We start from the raw sequence: 23,491 nt of genomic DNA on the forward strand, positions 1-23,491 counted from the left end.
TTTTAACTGTAGACATGTTTGTGTGAGCTAAATACAGAGAAATACAGAGTACATGTTTATGTGTTTTTAGGGCGGAGCTTTGGCAAGAGAACAGCCAGGAAGGGACGACTTCAGCTGCAGTGAAGCCTTATGTCTCAGAGCCTTCATTTCTTTCCCTTTTCTCTGAGAAAAATGAAGATCTATCATAAGTTCAGTCAGAAACTTTGATTATAGTTTCATTCTTACACTTCCTGTACACTTAATTCTTTTCCCTGGAAAACAATATGCCATCATGTGATCATCAGCTGGTCGTCTCTGTCCCAATAGCGGTACAACACACTTGCCTCCAACGAATCCACGCTCTGAAAAGACTCTCTGCATATTATTCTGTTTAATCTGCAATAGATTCATTTATCATTCACTCGTCTCTGCTGGTTGATTAAAAAAGGGATTGTGCATTTGCAACGACTCCTTTCATCCTGAGTGGTCGTGCAAAAGAAAGATGGATGAAGATGGAGCGGTTGTGCCAGAGGAAAAGAGGAAGACCTCTTGACCAGACATGGTTCATGGATGTTGTGAAGGAGGACATGAGGACAGATGGTGGAACACTGGTCGCTGTGGCGACCCCTTAAGGGAGAATTACAGAGATGTTTTTAGGTTTTATATATCAATTTTACTGTTGTGAAAATGAAGGCTACGGGTATTTCATGTTCATTATATGACCCACCATCGTAAGTCTGTCTTATGAATTATGTTTTGTTGTGCTATATTAAATACGAAAAAGAGTGTCTAAAATAACGAGTAATGTGCATGACATTTTAACTTTTAAATGCACGTGTGGTGCATCGTCTCCTGAACCTCCTCTAATTTTATTCAGGAATGATAAATGTCATTTTTTAAACGTACACTTGGAGTAATGCTTGGTTGTCACTTGATGCTACAATCACTGTAATTGACTATAATATGAAAATATATCCCAGTTAATCAGTATTGAAGGTATGAGTTTGTGCACTTGCTCTTTCAACCCTCGTTTGTCACAATATCCAATATCTTGCAGCACTCAATATCACCCTAAAGGTGGGAAAGATGTAGATATTTAATTATATCTACCATGTTTTTTTGTGTGTAGAGAACTTTTTTTAAAATCAAAGGAAGATAATTTCTTTCTCATAAAATGACCGGGTCAAATGAAATGAAAATTGTATTTCAGGGCCCAAAACGCTGAATAAAATGCTGATACGATGAAAAAGTGAATCATTTTGGAATCATCTAGACTCATTTTCAGTCACGACGCAGTTCAGCGAGAGAGTGCGGCTGCTCCTCAAGTCATTTTAGTGACTGCCACTCCAGCACTGGCCAGCACCGGAAACAAAGCTAGAAAATGAAAGATTTCAACACATTAAAACACATTACAACACGTGTCAATATGAGCAGAGCGATTCAGAGATCACTTAGAGATTACCATGTCTGTCCATGTTAATCTGATGAAAGCAGCTCAGAACACAGCGCTGCAATCCTACAATGTTAATAATTGAAAGTGAAGCTCTTCAATCAGCCGTTTCCCACTGATTCTGCCTACTGCAGCTTTAATAATGGCTTCTTTTATCTCATTTCTTTTCATATCTTCATGCTATTTGATGGAACTCCCTTAGCCACTGTGCTAATTACCTCTTCATCTCAGAGAAAATGTGTCTAGAGAAAAACTTGAATATTGTCTGTAATGTCTGAGTGAAGTAAAAGGTTTTACAGTTTTTTTCAATACATTTTTATTAACTCATCAAATGTCTGTGTGTGTGTGTCTTAAAAACTGTTCACGAACCACAATATCACACAGTAAATTATAGTTCTCAACAGTGCATGAATCTGAGAGCTTGAAGTCAACTAAATAATTGGGTAAATAAATGGGTTTAATGATTATTAAACTTATATTAGCAGTTTGTGTCAGTGTCGCAGCCTCTTTTTCAGTAGGTTTTATGTGTTTACATCCTTCTCTCTGGGTTGTTTGTAAAGTTTTTTAATCTAAAAAGTAAAGGTATTTCTATCTAATGCTCCAAAATATTTTTCATGATCTTAATGGGACAAAACAAAACATTAACGGGGTGTTTTGGATTCTATTGGGCTCGTTTTATATCTTATAAATAAAGGAGTTGGAGCCTGCACACTAACTCGTGTTGTTGTTTATTTGAATATTCTATTAAATGCATCTGTTGGTGGTCATCATGCATGTATGTCTGGGTTTGGTAGCTCCCATAATCTCTTCCATGATTCTGACCTGGGAAAGAGCCACACGGCAGAACACTGGAGGTGTCGATTTTGTGTGTTTCCAATCCTTTCTTCGGGTTTACGTCAGTAACACAAACAAGTATAGACCACGGACTTTAATGAGGGAGAACTCCACGCACAAACTTCACTTTCCACTTGGAGAAAGTCATCTAATGAGAAGATAAAGTGGCAAACACATTCTGAGGGTGCTGCAGATTGTGTAGGTGTTCAGCGTCTATCAGCCACACCAGGGGCACATAAAGCAGAGCCTGTGCTAAATGTGTCGTTATCTATCTATCTCTCTATCTCTCTATCTCTCTATCTATCTATCTATCTATCTATCTATCTATCTGGCTAATACGTGGATAAAAAGTATGTAGGGTTTGAAGTTTGCCTGAACAGCTTGAATCATTTTAAAAAGAAGAGCAACAGACAGATGCCTTGATGAAAAAGGAGAGCCGCATCTCCAGGGTGTGTTTGCACTGTTCTTTATTACTTTTCATAAATGTGGGGCTGTGTGTGTGTGGCTCCAAAAATAAGGATTTAAACCTTTCTGCTGCTGCCAGAGGGCATGCATCGATAGTCTATATCACAGATCTACACTCTCCCGCAGTCTGATTCCACTGGGAACACGCTGATATCGCCTGGCACTGTCTGCTGTCAGATAGGAAATAACACACACATCACCATCAGGACACAAAGAGTCTGCACTCTTACTCCTCACCACAGTGACTTGAATGGGGTGGATTCATCCATCAGTTACAGAACACTGCTCCTCACTTTCAAAACATCCAAAACCTTTCAGATTCTCCTCCTCCATCACCACGGGGAGCAGAGCATTCTGTAACACTGACTCCTTAAACAGCCAAACCCTCACCTGTTCTCAGTGACACCACTGTTCAATGTTATTGTATTTAGATGTACATGTTCTACTATTATCATTATTGTTATTACCATTATTATTATTATTATTATTATTATTATTATTATTATTATTGTTGTTGTTGTTGTTATTGTTATTGTTATTATTATTATTATTATTATTATTATTAATAATAATAATAATAATAATAATATTATTGTTATTGTTATTGTGATTATCAGTATTATTATTGTTATTATTATTATTATTATTATTATTATTATTATTTATTTTATTTTATTTGTATTATTATTATTATTATGCTGCCAGATGCCATAAAAATAAAATGAATCATTATAAGATAATGAGTTTAAAAGTGTCACTGTTTTTCAGGTTACAACAAGATATTTTCCTGGTATTTTGACAAAACAAACTCTGGAACCTATAATCTCATTATCAAGAAAATGTACATAGTAAAAAATGAAAATGAATTATGAAAAATTAAATATTTGAATGAGATAATTTATCTTTAATGTGAAACATTACAACATTATAATGACGTGATGAGGTCGTATGTCACAATAAAGTGAACCTTTTCATGTTATACTGATAAACAACCGATAAACAACCGATCAACAACCAATCGATTCCGAGATTGAAATTAGAATTTACCTAAAGAAGTCTAAATTAAATCTCAGAATTCTGAGATTACATATCAGACCGAATCCTCTTCCATAATTGTATCACGTCACAATAAAGAAACTATATATTGTGTTACTGTAACACAATGATCACGTTACAACATGAAACACATGAGCTCATTTATCGTATTACAACATAAAATATGTCACATATTTTAATGTGAAAAACACCTGAACCTGAAACGTTTCACGTAATGATGTGGTACTGAATTATTTTTATTTTCCCAACACTGTTGCATTGCTTCTATGGGATTCTCCAAACTTGAAACTTATTTATTTATTTATTTATTGTTTAACTAGACAGTGTTTCATTTCTTATGTAAAGCTTTTGGGGCCGAGGTGTGAGGTGTTACAGGTCTTAAAGGAGTAATTGCACAAGCTCTGCCACTGCAGCTGCAGCTCTCACTGTGACGTCGCCTGCGGGAAGACACCACGGCACGCTGGTCCTGCTCCGTATAAGACAGCATTTTATTAGACAAATGATGACACACATCACCGTTGAAAGGACAGCAGCATACATTCAGATCAGGTCACCTGTACAGTACAAAGATAAAAGAGATGTGGGAGGTTTGATGCATGACATCCAGTCACGTTGGCTCGGCAGTGGCCTCACGTGTGCGAAGTTTTTCTATAGCAACGCTTCCTCTCGTTGTGTCTGAGTTATTGATTTGCTTCCTTGACATCTTTGGTCAATTAGGACAGTTTTTATTCTTCGCTAGACTGGTTTGCTACAGAGACACCATTCTGCAAGTTTTGGCCTCAATAACGTAAAAAAAAAAAAAAAAAAAAAAAATCACAGAAAAGAGCAACAGATTTGTCCAAATACTCATCTTAGTCAATGTCACCTGGTTTGGATGGATCAGCATGACCAGGCTCACATTTCACCACTTTTTTTTAAAATCTTTTTACACCACATTTTGCTCCATTAAAACGCCTCCTGCCATCTGAGCCTTGTCCAAACTGTAGAACAATAGTCTGCAGAGCAGAGCAGGTGTGCTATAGACTGAGTGTGACTGGGTTGCAGTGATGCAGTGCACGGGTAAACACTTTAATACTGCTTTTGGCATCATGTAACTTCAAAAGCTCCGGACGACACATTCCATTCAAGTCTCAAAACTCGTCTTTGAATAAGCGATAAGGCGCTGAGATGACTGCATTTATAGTAGAAGTGTCTGGACTCCACCGAGCGTAAGGTCGCCCTCTCATTTCAGTGGACAAGCGGCACTGGGTACACATGAGGTTATTAAGCAGCACAATTGAGAATGCTTGAATTCTTCTACAAACATTTCCTCCCCGCAGAGCGGATGAACGTGAAACATGGAGAACAACCCTCCGGTAAACGACAGCTTCAACAACACGGAACCGTTGAACAAATGGACACAGACGTCACGTGTCATGTAAATTAACACCTACACATCACTTGTTTGTTTTTTTTTGTTTTTTTGTTTTTTTTCACAACAGGACAACAACATCACATCTCATACATGACAAAAAAAAAGCCAAGCCAAGGCAGGCCCACGCCGTTACGTCCTGTCAGCAGCTGCAACGGGGAGGAGCCTGACCCTGTGTGGAGGAATGAATGAATGAATGAATGACTGCATGATGGCGTTCAATACATCCAATTATGCACGAGGAGACACTCTGTTCAGATCTGGTATTAACATCTGTCCTCAGTGATATTGTCACGGGTGCATCTGCTGTGACCACATGAGATGGGACGTGGCTTCACCCACACTGTGTCCAAATACACTAACATTACAGTCTGTCTGTAAATGTGTGTGTGCTGTGGGTGTAGTAACACGGTTGCAAAATGAACTCAGATTTGCAATTTGAGTGGTGCCGTGTCGCCTTTTTATTCACCAGCTGTCAATCACACTGGTGTTTACTCACATGTACTTCATCATGTTCATCGGAGATAAGCTGAAACTAGTGATTGAGGTCATAAACTCGTCAGGAAAATGTTTACTGACATTATAAATCATATATGTTTATTCAAACAGAGTTACTCCTGCAACCAGTGGTGTCTCCGCCTGGTGGCTATTCAATAAATTGCTATCTCCTGGTTAGAGTGCATGGCCACCAGTTCTGTGATTTCCACACTTCCCATTCATTGCCACTGTAAACAGCTACACGATGCGTTCTGCTAGAGAAATGCTGCGCTTCCAGATACAAAGCTACTGCATGTGTTTGGAGCTAAACTATGATTTTTTTTGGGGGGGGGGGGGGGCAATGGCTTATTTCTCGCCACAAATATACACAGGTCAGTGAACCATTTTGTCACTAAAGTGTTCAGACTGGCTTTAAATCCTGCAGCCCACTAGTGGAAGTACTCGCCCAATCAGGTGCAGCCAGTGTTTTAGGCCTGTAAGTGCACCTGTCAATCATCTATCAGACAGCATCAGACCTGCCATGCTGGGACGCCTCCAGGCAACAGAGACTCATCCTGCAAACCACTTTTTTTAATATATAGATTTTAACCATTACAGAAAGAAATAACTTTGTTTGTGGCTACAAATAAATACAATTATTGGTGCTGATGAGAGTAAAAAATACAGAGGAAGCACAGCGAGTCAGAGGAGACATGTGACCGCAAACCACCTCTGAATGTGGTTTTTGTGATTGGGGGGCACGACCTACATGTGATCAGATCTCTCAGGAAAGATGTTAATACCTGGCGTGAATGGGGTGACAATGGAGTTGGGAGTCAGTGTAATCCATTCGGGGTGAATGGTGACATCCTGTCGAGACTGATGTCTGCCTCGCAGTCCTCCAGGTCACACACGGAGTCAGTGGCATTGTCGTTGTTGTGAGAGAACTGGGAAATCCTGTCGAACGTCTCCTCGTGCTCGATACATTCAACCACGTTGGGGATCATGTTGACGTAGGCGTTGGCGATCTCCTTGTGTATGAGAGTATCCTGATTATAAGAAACCAGCTCGTTACTGATGTTAACAGTTTCCACAGGTGTGTTGGAGCAGAAGTAGCGACAGCCCAGGAGGCTGGCAAAGGCCTTCCTGAACTCTGCGTTGAAGGCATAAATAATGGGGTTCAGGGACGAGTTGGTCCAACCGAACCACACGAACACATTGAACGTGGTCTCGCTGACACATGGCAGACCCGCGTCCCGGTCGGTGGCCGGCCTGTCGCAGAAGGGGACCATGCAGTTTAGGACGAAGAAGGGCAACCAGCAACACACGAACACGCCCATGATCACCGACAAAGTTTTGAACACTTTAGTTTCCCTTTTAATCGACGTTTTCAAGGTGTTGTGGTGTTGGCACTCGATTCTGTTGGTCCTGCAGCTTTGCGCATGCTCCGCAGCTCTCTCCAAGGACGCGATTCTTCGAATTTGTATTTGTGCAATCCGGTATATTCGTGTGTAAGTCACAATCATAATCGCCACGGGGATGTAGAAACTGATCAGAGAGGATGATATGGCATACTCCCTGCTCAGGCTCGAGTCGCAGTTTTCCTCCATGTGGAGACTCGTGGAGAAGTTGTGCGCACCGGCCATGTCGTCGGTGGCTTTGTGCCAGTTTAACTGCACCGGTATGAAGGAAATGAGCACAGACAACGTCCAAGTGATGCTGATCATGACAAAGGCGACTCGCTGGGTCATTTTCCTCTCGTAGCGGAAGGGGCTCGAGATGGCCCAGTATCTGTCCACGCTGATGATGCACAGGTTCAGGATGGAGGCGGTGGAGCACATAATGTCAAACGCGACCCACACGTTGCAGAAAGTGCCGAACGGCCAGTAGCCCGCCACCTCCGCCACAGCCTTCCACGGCATCACCAGCACGGCCACGAATAAATCCGACAGAGCCAATGAGACGATGAAAATATTGGTGACTTTGGTCCGCAGGTGCCGAAAGCGCAGTACCGCGGAGCAAACCAGGATGTTCCCCAGCAGAGTCCAGAGGATGAGCAGGGACAGGAGGCAGCCCGTCACCGTGCGCAACAACATATCCTTACTGTCATCGCCCGTTGCCTTTGTTTCGGTGCTGTTCCACATCATGTCTCCTTGAGGCGCCGGCACAGAGTCAGTGCCCTGCACCGATGACAGGTACTTGGCTGGATTCTCCATGTTCCTCTTCATGTAAAACTGCAGTCCATGGCTCTGAGAGCGGGGACGGGCGCAGTCATCAGCCATTCACCAAGGAGTCTCCATCCATCCGCGCAAAACAGGCGAGAAGAGAGATGTGAGCGCGTCAGAACTGAGCCGAGCGTCGGACCAGGTGCGCTGAGGGGCTGAGACGCAGCGGGCAGTGGAGAGCGCATGATGCAAGCCTGGCCGCCCCGTGTATTCTGTCCCAGGCTCCTCTGTCCCCGGCTCCTCTGTCCCAGGCTCTGCCTCTCTGAGTCACAGCTCACACGGTCTGTGTGTGCGTGGGTGAGGAGGAGGGAGTCCCTGCAGCCTCACACACGCTAACCTAACCAGAACGTGGCGCGCGCTGTTACGCACAACATTCCACACTGCTCTATAGCAGTGCCCATATAGTGTGTGTATGGAAGAGAGCTCTCTGCGTCTCTGAGGGTCTGAAAATGTAGAAATGTGAACACAAATCTGTGGATTATTTATCACAGAAGCACAAATGTACGGCAAAGACGCATGTGGAGCTGTCCATGGTACTGACAACTGCAAATCTATCTATCTATCCATCTGTCTGTCTGTCTGTCTGTCTGTCTGTCCATCTGTCTCAGCCCACTTCTCAGAGTTGCCTGAGCAGGTGAGTCACACTTCAATTCTGCGCGGGCCATATTCTCAGATCAATGCGCTTCATGCGTCGTACTCGCGTGCCAGTGCAGCAGCAGCAGCAGCAGCAGCAGCGGAATTTCCGGCCTGTGGAAAGTCAGGGATATTTTTAGACTAGTCTGTATGAACCTGTCAAACCGTTCTGACACTGCGCCAAAAATGATGCCCTGTCGCCTAAATTCTCTGGTGTCACAAACAACAATCTGTGAATGTCGTGACGCAACAAGAGTTACCTTTTCCACACTGACGTTTCCATTAATCCATTAAGAGGTTCAGATTAAAACATTGGCGCTGCATGCGATTACATTTTTGATTTAGGTCACGATCCAAATGATACTATTTATGTATTTCATTATTTATTGTATATACTTTTTCTTTTTGTTTATTTATTAAATGTACCCGCGTCGTGATTGACAAAGATAATCTCAAAACACGTCAAACCACTAACAATCCAAGGTGTAATCTCAGAAAGCAGAGATGAAGTGTTCTGCCAAAACATGAATTCGTGGCGCCATCCTGTGGTGCGTAAGAATATTACAATTGCCCTTCAACAGGGTTCCTTAGTTGCGTTGGAATCACTTGTGATATTTGCTAAAGCTGTACTTGGAGTGGGCTGGTACTGATCTGTATGCAGTACCAGCACTTTTTAATTGTACTATTTGGAGTACTGGCACTTTTATTTGCGTGCCTGTCACAAGATGCCGGTACTCTGTTTAGGATCTGTCAATTCGCTCATTACTGTGGCCCAGAATAATGATTTCCCAGGCTGTACTAGGACTCTCGCGAGAGTCTAGTGTTTGTTTCTAGTTTCTTGTGATTTTATGTTTATTGTTAAACAAGAATAAACAACAACATCTATTGGAGGTGTTTAAAAAGTTTCACTAATTCATTTTTATTTAATTTATTGATATTCACTGACTTCTTGCCACATTTGTGTCCCAGAGGAACAGCAGAATAACAGCACACCACAGAACATGGACTTCATTGTGCTTGAAGTTGAAATTGTTGTTGGAAATGTTAAATATACATGTTAGCAAAATGTGAACATAAATAGATGTTTGAGCAACACTGACATCTTCTGTTATCTTTCATTTACTGAAGATTTCCATCATTTAATGTTTAATGATTTATTAATACTGACAGATGATGGGAGAACTGGCACTTGTTTTTTCTCACTTCACACACTGCACAACATTTGTTGTTGAAGGTTCTGTTGAACAGCACGACAAAAGTGTGTCACTTTCATCTCTCAAACATTTTAAATTGATGTCAGTGTCATCATAATGACAAGTCACTGTATGCTAATGTTAAGTATGGCTGAGATTGTGGTGATAATGACTGAAAATAAACAAGGCTACACTTTCAGTCATTACTAGATTTATAATGTTTAAATATATAGATGTAAAAATCCAATTAGTTATCATTACTTGAGAAACGCACGCAAACAAGTGAAGATAACTAGGTATTTTAAGTTGTACTAACTAGCGTTTCCTTCGTAGAGTACACTTATAAATGAGTTTAAGCAACTAAAACAATCAAGTAGTGTGTACTTGATAACTTATTTTAGATGTACTTTCGACTTAGTAAAGATTACTCAGAATTACTATTTTCATCTACTAAATTATTGCATGTGAAATTAACTCGTGGTGTTTAGTCCATATAACACACGTATCTAAGTTGGACTAACTTAGCATTTCTAAGTTATATTTACTTGAATAGCAATGTGACGTACTTGCTAAAGTATATAGGCAATCTAAGTGGCTCAAATATCTATACAGGAATGAAAAACAGGTTCCAATCTCACAAAATAATCTGAATATATAAATAAATCAAGGTCAAGTTCAATTATATCAATTGTTTTTTATTATTTTAAAGATTGCCTTTAATGACATCAAAACACTTTAATACTGTAACATCAGGGAGTTAACTCTATGACACTGATCATACAACATGATCAGTATCTTTTTTTAACCTGTTCATGGCTTACAGCTCTTAACATCGTGGCTCAGCACAAACAATGGCATTGGAGGCATACTCTGTAAAAGTGAACAAACAGCCTAAAAACTGTAATAACTAAAGTATTAAGAAGTATTAAAAAAAAAAAAAAAAACATGCCGACAAGTGCAAAGTGCGCGCAAAAACCCTGAGAGGGTACCTGGCACCTGTCTACTTAGTGAACAATAAAAAAGAACTGAATCCAAAAAAAAAAAACAAGTGAGATTTGCCAAATGTCACCGCTCGTACATTTGCATTCTAACTCAACAAGAGATTATTAAGACTTTGCAGTTTTGGTGGGAATTTCCTCTCTCCCAAGCCAAGCATCACTCACTCTTTGAATAAAACGGAAAGTGTTTTTCATGGCTTTAGGGTAGTCCAAATGTAATGCATATGACAGTCCAGACAGGTAGGTTCTGGAGATTATCCATTACAATACCTCCCTCAACAATGATGGCAGTAGACACTGGGTGAAGGTGGGGCTGATTTGGAGTGAGTTGCACATCTTCACGGACAACAGTCAGCACCCCAACGCATACTTCCGCCCAGGTCTCATCAGTGTCACAATCCTGTGATGAAACCAAACAAAAACATTACATTACAACAGAGAAATGTTGTAAATTGTCAATTTCGAAAATGTCACCATTTCATCTGTCCTGCTGACACTGCCTTCCAGCCTTGTGCATTAAAGGAATACTCCGGCGATTTGGGAGTTAACCCTTTCTCTATGGCTGGGTGATTAATCGATATTTAAAAAATGAATATCGATTTTTTTTTCCTTTAACTTGGGTAAAAACGGTCGTCTACTGCTCTCTCAGCTCCTGTCCCCTCCGCTACATTACCCCCCCTCCCCCACTTCTTATCTGACAATATCAACATGGCAGCGTGCAAGGAAAACAGCAAGAGTGCCGTCCAACACTTAAAACGTGGGTTAGTCTCCAATTACCAGGGAAATGTCTAAAATCTCAATATTTAACAGGAGTCTGATGTGTTTAGGGACTGCACCACTGATTGCGAGCGGCGAGCTACCGCTGTATGTGACTGTATCAGACCGAGTCTGTGCTCCGGAGACCTCCGACACAAGGATCAAGCCGAACAGTAGAACATTTAAAAATACTTAACAATCCCATAAACGTGGGTTAATCTCCGACAATTCATATTCGTATGAATAATTATTTTGTCTTTAGCAGTTTAAAAAAAATCGATTTCAATAAAAAATCGGATTTTAGACTATATCGCCCAGCCCTACCTTTCTCTATCATTTTCATAGTGAGACAACATGACCAATATCTTTCTTTTGTTTCTGTTCGTCCAGTAGCTGGCTTTCAGCTCTTCACATCGCGGCTTAGCTCAATGCAAACAATGGCAGTGGCTAGAAGTCAGTGGCATACTCTGTAAAAGTAAACAAAATATTCACTGCAACTTAGAGGGGAGAGAGGAGGAAACCTGCACCAAAGCGCTCTTTCCAAATAAAACCCCAGATGATGTGGTTTGGACTCAGCCTTGATATGTGATACATCTCTACCAGGTGAACTACCAGACGAACCAATTGCATCTGCATTTAAAACATAATACTTATATTAGCATATTATACCCATCTCATACTTTTATTTATTTATTTCTGTCTGCTATGGACCCTCTTGGGGGGCTTCAATAAAGTTTGGATTGAATTGACTGTGTTAATGATATGAACCAGTGACTAAATGATAATTTAGAGTCTAATCTGGGAATCTAATCTGTAAAAAGTGGGAAACATTGACAAAGAGCTGACGTGAAATGTGTTGTATATGAAAAAGAAGAATTATTCTTTATTTCAGTAAGCAAAAGATGGATACACACATACATACACATCATTTCATATGAGCACCATTTCATTGGAATTATGCACAATCATATCACAGTTTCAGGATGATTTGGATCAGCGTGGCAGTATTTACAGAAAAAAACAAGATTTATCCACTTACATACAGAGAAAATAGCACCGGGTTGAGAACTTGCTGGACTTGTGGCTATAATGCGTGTACAGTACAACTACACAGTGCATCTGGGATGTTTTTTAACAGTTAGTGTGCAAACATCTCTGGTCTGTTGTTGCATGCTGTCATTATCACTCATGTAATAAATCTGCAATTATTAACATACAACGTGCACAACAATGTTTTCATGTTTCCAGTGCCTTTTAACATGCATGATTTCAACATTTGATGACTCAAACATGTTTGGCAAGTACTTGTACTTGTTTTACTCGTAAAAATCACTTAAGCTTAGTTAGTAACATAAGAAAATCATGAAACAGGAGGAAACTGATGAAACATGCAGGTGCTACCTCTGAGAACTATAGTCCATATCCTGCTGATATAATGGTGTGTTCAGACAAAATAAGCTTTATTTTACTCTGGCTGATATTTGGTTGCAAACAGGGATTTGATAATACACGATATTATCACATTATGATAAAAAGCACTAACAATCATTTTAATGAGGTGAATTTCTATTGAAAGGATTACAGTGAACGGGGAAAATCAGTCATGTTCTTAACTCTTAACTCTTAACTTCAAAAGTGCCACAAGGGGGAGCCAGTCATTCCAGGAGCTCTTGATTTAGTTTTGTAATATTTAAATGTAAACAAATGTTCGTCTGCAACATTCAAACGATTGTTAAAGGAGTTGCTGATTGTTTTTCATGTCTGTGGAGACATGACAGCGCAGGTGAGACTGAAGAGTAAAGTGAGACAGCTTCATACATTTGTACTAAGACTGAAAACACCAAGAAGTGCTTCATGAGAAGTGGATTCTGCTGCTGCTGCTGAAACAAACCTGGACGTTCATTCGGACTTTAACGACATTTTTATCACAATCACAATTTGATGCTCTCTGGTACATCGTCATGCGTTATTGAAAATGCATGTTCCCTGGCCTGAACAGCTGCCTGACTAGGTGTCTGTGTGTTCAATAACAGCTGCTGCTGTTTCCTTCACCATGCAGCTCCACTTAAGGTTCCTGGATGCAATCTGGATGAGTATCACTACATTAAAGGACTGATATACAACGGATAGCTTAGCAAACTACTGTAGAAACAACATCAGAAGACACCACCGCTTCTTTCTCTCGCTTCGCTCACTCTCGCGATGCGTGTGTTCATGTGTGAGAGTTGTGAAGCTCAGGAGAGACAACACTAGGTCATACACAACAGGGTCTTAGAGACACAGTTCAATAGAGGTTCCACACTGGAGCTTTATTATTATTATTATTTTTCATGTGGGATTTTTTTTAATCAAAATGTATAATGTGTTTTGGAGTCTCTAAATGTTGTTATCCGCTCATGCCTGTTAGCAACAGCAGCAACACTTGCACAAAATGCAAGTGATACTCAGATATTACGTCATCTGCATGTGCACAGATGTGGACTGATGAAAGTAAAGCACAGAGAGAGAGAGAGAGAGAGAGAAAGCTCCAGAAAAAAATATAAAAGAATTTATATTAAAGCATATTTTCACAATTATCTCAATCATTTGTGAATCACAGTATTTTGGGAAGGCGAATAGTGACCTTAAATGTATTTCCAGAACATGCCCAGTATTTCCTACATTTTACCGACTTCTTTTCAAACCCATTTTGCTCTTTCTGTCAAGTAAAGATAGTCGCACATTTGTGGCCAATGTTGAAACAACTTCACCGCATGTACAGTTTGTGTGTCTGTTTATTAAGACTTGCCTTGGTCTGAACACATCATAAAATCCTCTGCATGACAAACACAACATCATGAAATACTCTAAGTAAAGACAATGAGAACCTTATCCATAGAGAGTATGCACAACAAAGTGCAGATGAAAAGTGGTACATCAGTGTTCCCGTGGCTCTGTGAGTTACAGTACTATTTCATTATTAGATAATGATAGATAGGAGAATAAATGTGCGTTCACTGGAAGGATTGCTAAGATAAAGTAAAGGCTTGATGCAAATTTGCACGTTTTCGTGGATTTCAGTGGATGAACGTGAATTACACAAATCCTGCGTGGTCGCTCGCTTTGGTCGCTTTAAAGTTGAAATATTTCAACTAAATTATCATTAATAATGATTTAGCAACATCACGAAAGCGAGTGTTGAGAGTCTGTTCCAATCTCCTGATGTCATTTCACAAATGGAGGACGAAGAGGATGAAGAAGGATGAGGGCGGGCCACAAAGCAAGCACAAAGTGCGAGTCACTAGAGTCAAAGTTTTGGCCACACTCTTGTTGATTGCCTGTTGATTAGGCAAGAATTCTCTGGATACTATTCAGTCACGTTGAATAGTAAGTTAAACAGCGTGAAAAATCGCATAGAGTTCGGCGTGAACGCACCATAATGGCTGCTGCAGTGTCTTAACTTGCATTTTACAATATGAAAATCAAGTAATTAGTCTATTCTATAATTTCACGTACTAATACGAAGCAGTACAAAGTGTGCGTGTCAGATACAACATCACCAGTTATAACATCTTAACTGGAATATGCCTATAAAACAAAGAGTACTAAGAGTCTTAATAAGCCTTGTGTTACACAAGGTCATTCTTCAAGGAACGCTGGTGAACAGGTTTATCTTGTCCTCTGTCATGTCCTCACTGGGGGATCTAAGTTTGGTTTATCGCCCCTCCACATTCAAGTCTGTAGGAGTGCGACGCTGACTCCCTCCTAAAGGGTTGACCTGTGCTTAGAGACACTCTCTGGAGCTGCTGGTGACAAGTGTTCCTGCGCGCACGTCGCACCTCATCGTCGTCATCGGGCTCGTTTGTCAGACGCGGCGGAACACTTCAAAGAGCGAGGCAACGGAGTGCATGCGGTAGAAAAGGTTCAAGGGGATGGCAAAGTTGAGAACGGTAATCCATATGCTGAAGCCGAAGGTCTCCTGTTCCAACCCGTTGTCGTACTGTGGCCGGCAGCCGAAGGCGGGAAGGATCCACAGCTGGAGGAAGAAAAAGAAATTGCGTTGACTGATGAAATATTCACTGATTTCACAGCTGTAAACAATACTTAATTATCTTAATAAGGTTTATGAACTGTATTCTGTATTTATGAACTGTATTTTAGATCTCACCCTCTGTGTCCAATCGAATCACTGATCAAAGCCCATAATTTAAACATTGTCAATGTTTTGGTCCCAAAAAAGTGAATCCAACAAAAATGTGGCCGAGCCCAAGTTCTCCTACTAAAGGAATCATGAGTGCATCACACAACATTCAGCCTCCTTTTAGCTCTGTTTTGATGAGCTAGATGAGCTCATATTAATATTAACATCACTACACGAGACGTATCCTGAATACAGGAGCCTTCAGTGGAATGATCGCTACTCCAACACCAGCAACAACTTCCCAATCTGCAAAGAAACCTAAACATGGGAACAACCTAGAAGAGCATCAGACCGTAGACTATCAGTGCTAATATCAGCAGAGAGATCGCCTCAGCTCATCTGTTTGTGCTCATAATGAGAGAAATCTGGATTCTTCACGTAAACTTGAAATCAAATCAATTCCAATTCATGGACATTGAATTATATGCTGCTGCACAAAGACCTGGGTTTGCGTCCGGGGTTTTTCTCTAGTTTTATCTAGAGGATAAAGCAGTAGACAATGAATGGATGAATGAATGAATGAATGACACACTCACCGAAATATTACACATTATCAGGAAGACAGAAAGGTTCTTCAGGATTTGCCTCTTTATATTCGGAGGCTCCACCACTTTGTTTCCCACAGGCAGCGGCACCTCTGACGGTTTCCTCGGACACCTGTACACCGGACCGCTCTCCTCCTGCTCGTTCTCCATGGTGACACACGCTTTATCCGGAGTCTCGTAAGCTCGGTTGATGATGCCGTTATACGGTGGGGCTGAAGAGGAAGTCACAGAGAAGATCTCTGGAGCGGATTGTAGTTCTGGGTCGTCGCTCTCCACTTCCCCTGGCTGGCGGTAAAGGGACTCGATGACAAAGAGGTTCTGCATGCACTTCTCCACAACAAGGAGCAGAGAGTAGATGCAGTTGGTCCAGCGGTACGGAGGACTGCTGTTGGTACTTAACACAGCCACGATGCTGCACCACGACATGAGCCAGGAGCCAATAGAGGAACCAAAGAGAAGCTCTGTGTCCAGCTGTCGTGACGGGTTCTTGGAGGTGTCCAGCGGTATGTGGTCAACGCGGTATATGAGCAAACCTGAAGCACTGGCACAGCACATGAACAGCAGCAGGACGATGCCATAAATGTAGAACATGGAGATAGCAGACTGGCGCGTCTGAAGGGACTCCACTTGGGTGATGTACACCACCAGGATCCCGATGGTGCTGGCCAGAGCCAGCAGGCCCAGGATGGGACCCACAGACAGGCCCTGGGTTTTGGTAGCAAGCCTTTTCCGATTCGAAGAGAGGTCCATGATCCGTCCGATGTTTTTCCACATGACGAAGAGCATGGCTGAGACAAAGATGTGGTACTCGATGTTGAAGGGATAGAGATAGTAGAGGCTGCTGGAGAACATGGAGCAAGTGCTGGTGGTGCAGTTACACAGAGGCTCGGGGTGACCTGCAAAACAGCAACAACAACAAATGGTAAATGATTTCTATTCATGTCGCACCGCATTAGCTTTTTACAAACAGACAAATCACCCAGGAGAAACTTGAAAACTTTGTCAAACTGAGGTTCTTCAAATTGGGTCTAAATCCACCCTGGGAAAATCTGACAAATTTACTTTTTACTAACAACACTAGTTTCCTCCTCCCGGGATTCAAACTGAGGACCTTCTCACTGTGAGGCAACAGTGTTAGCCACTACCTCACTGTGTGACCAAAGATCATTTCCACCAATAAACAGTGTTGACCAACGTAAATGAATGAAATCCTCTTTGATGCTAAATTATAATTTGTGAACCTTCAATTTTTTTTTAAAAGAAGACAGTTTCAAAAATGTGGATTAGGTTACATTGTTGTTGTGTTATCTTCACAATGTTCTGACTTGTTACAAATCAGTGCGTCCTGATAGCATCATGTTAAAGGGATAAATCAGGGTTTGTTTTTTTTTAAATGTTGGTGTATGAGGTATTGACACACTGATGAGCGCTGAAATATACACCTGCTTAAGTCTGTGACATTTTAAAGCGCCACAGTGTCACTTTTATAGATATAAATACATTTCTATCACATTCAAAACATTCACACAATGCTGATTCAGTCTCCACACGACTCTCTCTACGTTGTCACTGTTTGGATCGCTTGTCAGCTGCCAACATTCCTGCGCTGCACACAGGAAGTGATTTGTTTGATGTCGCGACAGATCGAAGCAACAGTGAAGTGAGACAGCTGCAAACACAGAAGCGCCAACCGAAAAGCTTCAAGCAATGAATTGAATTGAATTGGTGACTGGATAAATGTTCCTTGTCCCCGTCAACCCCTGCACTGCTGCTGGATACACACAAACGCTCCCTCATTCAGGTCTTATCAGATGCAGGACGCAACATACAAATAACGTCACACTGTTTCTGAATAATAACCCAGCAGTGCAGCTTTAACAACATGTTTGTTGCTTTATTTTGGACTGGAAACTGAAGTTTGTGTCCCTTTGCAATCTGATCGCTGACCACATGTGTCATTTTTTTACTTCTGTGTTTGAAATCCTTTGTTCAGATTTACTTCCAAAGGGACACAGACCGACCGGCGGCTCCTGTCTCCCATGAGCTAAAATAAAACAAGTTTTTCTACAGACGCAGGTGCAGGGCAATTGAGGTGAGATCAAATGACAAACATATTGTTAAGACTTAAATTGACATAGATTATGGAGGCGAGCCATGCGTCTCCACTGGCAACCATAATGTCAGTGAAACGGAACTTTGTCTTCATACAACCACAAACTTCACAACAAAAAGGAAAACTGAACTCTCCCTTTAAGCACTAATGACAATGCACTTTTTATACTCACTCACTCACTCACTCACGCACTCCTTGTAAAGCCCAGCCTAACATCTGATAGCAATGTTGTTGCTTTATAGCCCCACTACCATGGTCCTGCACCCTGTAATTAAAACGAGAACAAGAGTGAGGGTGCAGCCAGCCTCACAGTCAGCCGGATATGAGGAGGAGCAGCTGGACCCCCCAATCCTGGGCTTAGATGTATCAGTTACTGTAATTGCAGCACCCTTGGGAGTAAGCAGCCATGGGGACAAAGCCGACTGAGGTCAAGTGGGGAGGGGGGGGGGGGGGGAGCTGGTGGTGGTGAAAGCTGGAAGTGTGGGGTGAGGTTTGGGAGGGGGGGGCCTCATCACTAGCAACACTCTGTGTCTCCTGAAACCTAATAGAGAGATGTTCGACACAAACAAGACCCACTGGACCTGCCGGTCTACCCTGGCTTCCCCTCTAAAGCCCTCCTCTCTTTCCTTCTTCTTTTATCCATTGAAGCGAGAGCTCAAGTGGACGGTTGTACTTTCCTTCCAGGTACAAGGCTGCAATCGACCCGCTGGCCCCTTACCTGTGGTGAGGTTTCCGAAATCCAGGGCGGAAAGTCTCCTCATGTGGTTGTTCAGGAAGTGCTCGGCCTCTGACATCACACCGCTGCACCACAGGAGGAGGTTTGTGAAGACGGCGTGGATGACGCCGAATCTAGCAGAACAAACACACACACAAAAACAAGTTTGGTGACCAGTCGTCTGTTTGTATGGACATGCATGTATCGAGGCATTAATGGATATGACAAACAAACAAACAAACAAACAAACAAACAAAACCCACACCAAAGTCCATAGAAAAAATCTGCTTTTTTAGCTGAGGAGGGACACAGGAGCTGCTGGTGGACTGCTGCTTCTTACCATAACTTTGTGTCATTTATATGAGCCCAAACAAAACGTTTCTAACACTGATTTCACATAATAACACGTTCAAACAGTGGATCAACAACAACTGTTTTCTCTATGGACGTCTCTATGGGAGTGAGTGGTTTTCTTTGGAAAAGAATGTGCAACAGAGAGCGAGAGAGAGAGAAACAGTAGCTTTAAAGATATCAAAGAAGCGGGTGTAGGAATGATCCCTTTCATTTTTGTTACATCTCAACATCATGTAACGTCACAAACCTCTCGAATGTTTCGTAGCTCTTGATGACGTCCTTGATGTGAAACCAAAGAAAATGCACCTGTAAACACACAACAATAAAACATTCACGTCAAAGTAGAAACCAAACTGTAACTTATTAAAAAAAAAAACACACATTTCATAAACAACAAACTTCAAAAGTATTTAAGTCTGAATGATTTGTCTTGTAATATTAAGCGGTTACACCCAGGATAACATGGACAATGATTGGATTATATTGTTGTACTCGCCTCAGCAACAAAGAGCACATTATTCAGAGAGACACAGTGTCTCACGCTAATGAAAGATTATCACTGCATTGAAAGGAAAGCAGGGTTGTAAACTTGCCTGTGCTATGGTGTGGGTGGCATGGATGACAGGATATACCCCGAGCACGGCCGACACACAAGGGTGATAGCCAACATAATGCCCGATTTTGAACGCGTCCATGATCAGTGAGAGCAGTGCAAGGAGAGTCAGACCACCTGCAGAGGGAAACAGGAAGAAAAACAAGTTAGAGGGAACAGTGATGCAAAAGAAGAAGATACATTTAGACTGATAATGAAATGATCACATATACTTATTATGTACTCCATGGTTGATCACATAGATACTGAAATGCATGGTCCAAAATCATTATATTACTCATGTAGCACTTTTAGATACTGTACATTATGTCATTTTGCCTTAAATGTAAACTGACAATTGTTTAATGTACTGTTTTCCTGGTATATATATACATATATATATATATATGTATATATATACTGTCATTCTCTATAATGTCGCAGTAGTGCTGTATATGACATTGATTTTGCAGTATTTTCCTGTAACTCTGACTTCAGTGTGTTAATGCCATGCAGTATATCACTGTGATTTAAGAGTATTTCACCTCTGATCCAGCACGTGGTGGCGTGGACATCCTTCTCGGTGCGCGTGTTCTTCTGTCTGTCCCGCACCAGGATGTACCACATCATCCACAGCAGCTGCAGGATCATGAGGCAGGTGACCAGCGACAGCAGGTGCTCCTCCTTGACGAAGGGGTCGTGGTGCGCGATGGCCAACATCAGCGCAGCCCCGATCAGCAGCAGGTTGGTGCCGTACTGTCCGCTCAGGATCTCCGCGTTCTTCCTCGGGTATTCCCCCGACAGATTGAGCTTGATTTGGGCGAAGGTCTTCTTGTCGTGCTCGGAGCTGGAGGAGGAGGAGGAGGAACTGTGGCAGTACTTGTTCAGACACATGATGTCCAGGCCACTGGGTTCCACCATGGTGGGAAACGTGGAGGAACCGCAGAGCAGAGCAGAGCAGAGAGAGGGAAAGACAGAGAGAGAGGGAGAGCAGGAGAAGCCAAAGACGCGCGCTGGAAGCGTATTTAAGGTGAGTAACCTGTTGAGACACGGTGGGGATCAGGACGCACAGGTGCCGTGCCAAACATGTTCATTCAATCTTCAAGGTTCGGCTCAGTGACCATGCGTAGCTTCAGTGTCCGGCCTGGACTTGATAGATGCCTCTGTCACCTTGAAACCCTGAAACTGAAATATGTGGTGGCTCTTTTTTTTTGGTGCGGCTCGCTGAGTCACTGAAAATGAGAGATTGCGTTTCAGTGTGTGTTGATCCCAGAGCTGCGCGGTCCTCCTGAAACCTCCTCCACGAGTTTCCGAGAATCCACTGGGCGCACTGTGCCAAGCATTCAGTGCGTTAAATATCCACAATAACAGAAGGGAAGCAAAAAAGTAGCGGTGTCCAAATCCAAAAGCAGATGCCAGTGATTTCCAAGAATCTGCTGAAAACCACACAGGGTGTCTATCAGATACTAAAATCTAGATGAGATGATAAAAAAGGTATTTTTCACAAAGTGTAGACAGGCGACCTGTCCAAAATCCTTAATCCTTATGTCCTCGTGGTCCCCGTAGTTGAGGTATGGTGGTTAAACCTTTGCTTTCAGATTGAAGAGGGGGAAGGCTCGCGCAGGTGGTCAGATTTCAGTGGTGAAATCCACAATGCTTTTTTTGTGAGTGGATGTAATTCAATATAAATATCCTGGGGTGGGAAGCATTCAATCAACATGACAATGGAAAGTCTGCTGACGTAGACACGTGATTTGTGGTGAACGTCCTATTAATCATCACGTGACCGTTAGAGACCAATTCTCACCTTCAGTTTCAAACAACGATGGCTCACAAATAATGACTTCATGTAGCTCCGTATATGTCCTCGGCCTTTATAGTCCAGAAAAACAGAAAACACGTTTTTAAAATTTCCTTTTCATTTCATTCTTTTCATATTAAACTGTAAATTCCGATCAAAACGATGCCACAATGACAGTTCCATTCGTACAAGGGAAGGTAACTGTTTTGGAGACGGAATGGACCGTGCGCAACGCGTGGTGGTGCGTAATTACGCACAGAAGCTGCTCTCTGGCAGGGGTTGAAGAGGCCTGTCATGAGTCACATCGTACTCTAATAGTCAATTTATCCTACTCGGAGCACAAAAATAGCAAATGATAAACTCTTGTTTTGATTTGGTCGACAGTGGTTCCATGGTCGGACACAGATATCTGCCCACCGCCATCACAACATCACGAGGACTGGGGACAGATGTGATCAGGTTGTGCTCGTGAAACGCTCCTTTCAACACCCTCTGCATTGATTACTTGATCAGAGAGAATCGGGTCAGATAAAGAAGAAAGGGCTGGTTATCAAGGGAATGTAATAGGAAACTGATTAGATCTGATTCAATTTGGAAGCTTGTTAGCTCCGAGCATCAGACCAAACACACACACACACACACACTCATTCACACTTCCACTGATGAATGGTATAAATCATTAACAGGGTATAACAGGGACTATATTTAAACAGTTGTAAATGTAATAATATCTGAATATATTACGCATCACATCAGATTTGTTACAACAAAATATGTACAAAATGACAGGTTAAGGAGGACATTTTGAAGTAACCTAACACTTTATAGCACAGTAACAATATGATAGTAGCATAATAGTATAATCATGTTAATAATAGGGAAGTCATATTATTGCATCCTATTTCTATAGTAATCACCAAGCAACAGCTTGGTAATAATTTAAACTATGTTGGGAACAAAAGGGACAAAGAATTTAACTTCATAATGTGTTAATTATCAAAACTCATGTGAAGGTATTACACTGAGAGGAATTGCAGTTACCAAGTTATTACCTGGTTCTACTGTATATTGATGATGAAAACATGTGTGTGTGTATGTTTGTTTTCATTCAATGTTACTATTCTGTCAAAACTGTGATACACACATGTATATATAATACTTAAGACATCATGGTATTTCTGTAAAATTATCCTCTAATTACCATAGTGTTGCAAAGGGCTACAATTTATAAAATATGCCAAATAGCCCAATGAAAACAAATGATTTTGACACAAAAATGTAACCTTGTCCATAAGGAACGAGCCCAAATCACATTTTGGAAACTGGAATACTGCATGTTATTATCGGCACTAGCCCTTTCGAGGTATTTTAACAGACGGGAAACCTGTATTTTGCGAGGAGCAACATGTCTATGTTCAAAAAATGAAACAGAACTATATTTATGATATATATATATATATACACATATATATTTATTTACGGAGTTACTGTGAACCAAATATGACACAAGTGCTTTTAAGTGTAAAAGTAGCAGTGTTTGTAAGGTGGCAGCCATCATGGAATCCTTTGTTGGGGGTTGGTGAGGTTGCTCCGAGTTTCCAAGTTGGAAATTCCGAGGTCTGACAACAAATGGAACGCACCAATACTCATGCATGGAGACGTACTGAGTGTTATATCAGAGACAGACAGAAAGTGTGGTGATGTTTTGGTTTTA

General features: G+C 41.5%; 2 protein-coding genes across 2 annotated transcripts; both read right to left on the minus strand.

Moving 5' to 3' along the window:
* Positions 1-6,039: 6,039 nt before the first annotated feature.
* Positions 6,040-8,874, minus strand: drd5a (dopamine receptor D5a). The gene has a single exon (XM_058631451.1). It carries the CDS (start codon positions 7,952-7,954, stop codon positions 6,509-6,511), a length of 1,446 nt encoding a protein of 481 aa, XP_058487434.1. The 5' UTR covers positions 7,955-8,874; the 3' UTR covers positions 6,040-6,508.
* Positions 8,875-14,233: 5,359 nt separating this feature from the next.
* otop1 (otopetrin 1) lies at positions 14,234-21,674 on the minus strand. Its single transcript, XM_058631449.1, has 6 exons — positions 20,522-21,674; positions 19,978-20,114; positions 19,632-19,690; positions 19,034-19,164; positions 16,194-17,098; positions 14,234-15,492 (listed from the first exon to the last, which is right to left on the minus strand). Exons 1-6 carry the CDS (start codon positions 20,895-20,897, stop codon positions 15,322-15,324), a joined length of 1,779 nt encoding a protein of 592 aa, XP_058487432.1. The 5' UTR covers positions 20,898-21,674; the 3' UTR covers positions 14,234-15,321.
* Between the last annotated feature and the right edge of the window lie 1,817 nt (positions 21,675-23,491).

The sequence above is a fragment of the Solea solea genome, chromosome 6, assembly GCF_958295425.1.
Source record: "Solea solea chromosome 6, fSolSol10.1, whole genome shotgun sequence".
Classification (NCBI taxonomy): domain Eukaryota; kingdom Metazoa; phylum Chordata; class Actinopteri; order Pleuronectiformes; family Soleidae; genus Solea; species Solea solea.

Bases quoted from the DNA above. Each gene is read 5' to 3' on its own strand.
- drd5a (XM_058631451.1), bottom strand. From the start codon at position 7,954: ATGGCTGATGACTGCGCCCGTCCCCGCTCTCAGAGCCATGGACTGCAG.
- otop1 (XM_058631449.1), bottom strand. From the start codon at position 20,897: ATGGTGGAACCCAGTGGCCTGGACATCATGTGTCTGAACAAGTACTGC. The intron at 19,165-19,631 runs GTTTGTGACGTT...TTGTTCTGCTAG, and splicing joins AGCTACGAAACATTCGAGAG to ATTCGGCGTCATCCACGCCG. The intron at 15,493-16,193 runs GTGAGTGTGTCA...TTCTTCCTCCAG, and splicing joins TGATAATGTGTAATATTTCG to CTGTGGATCCTTCCCGCCTT.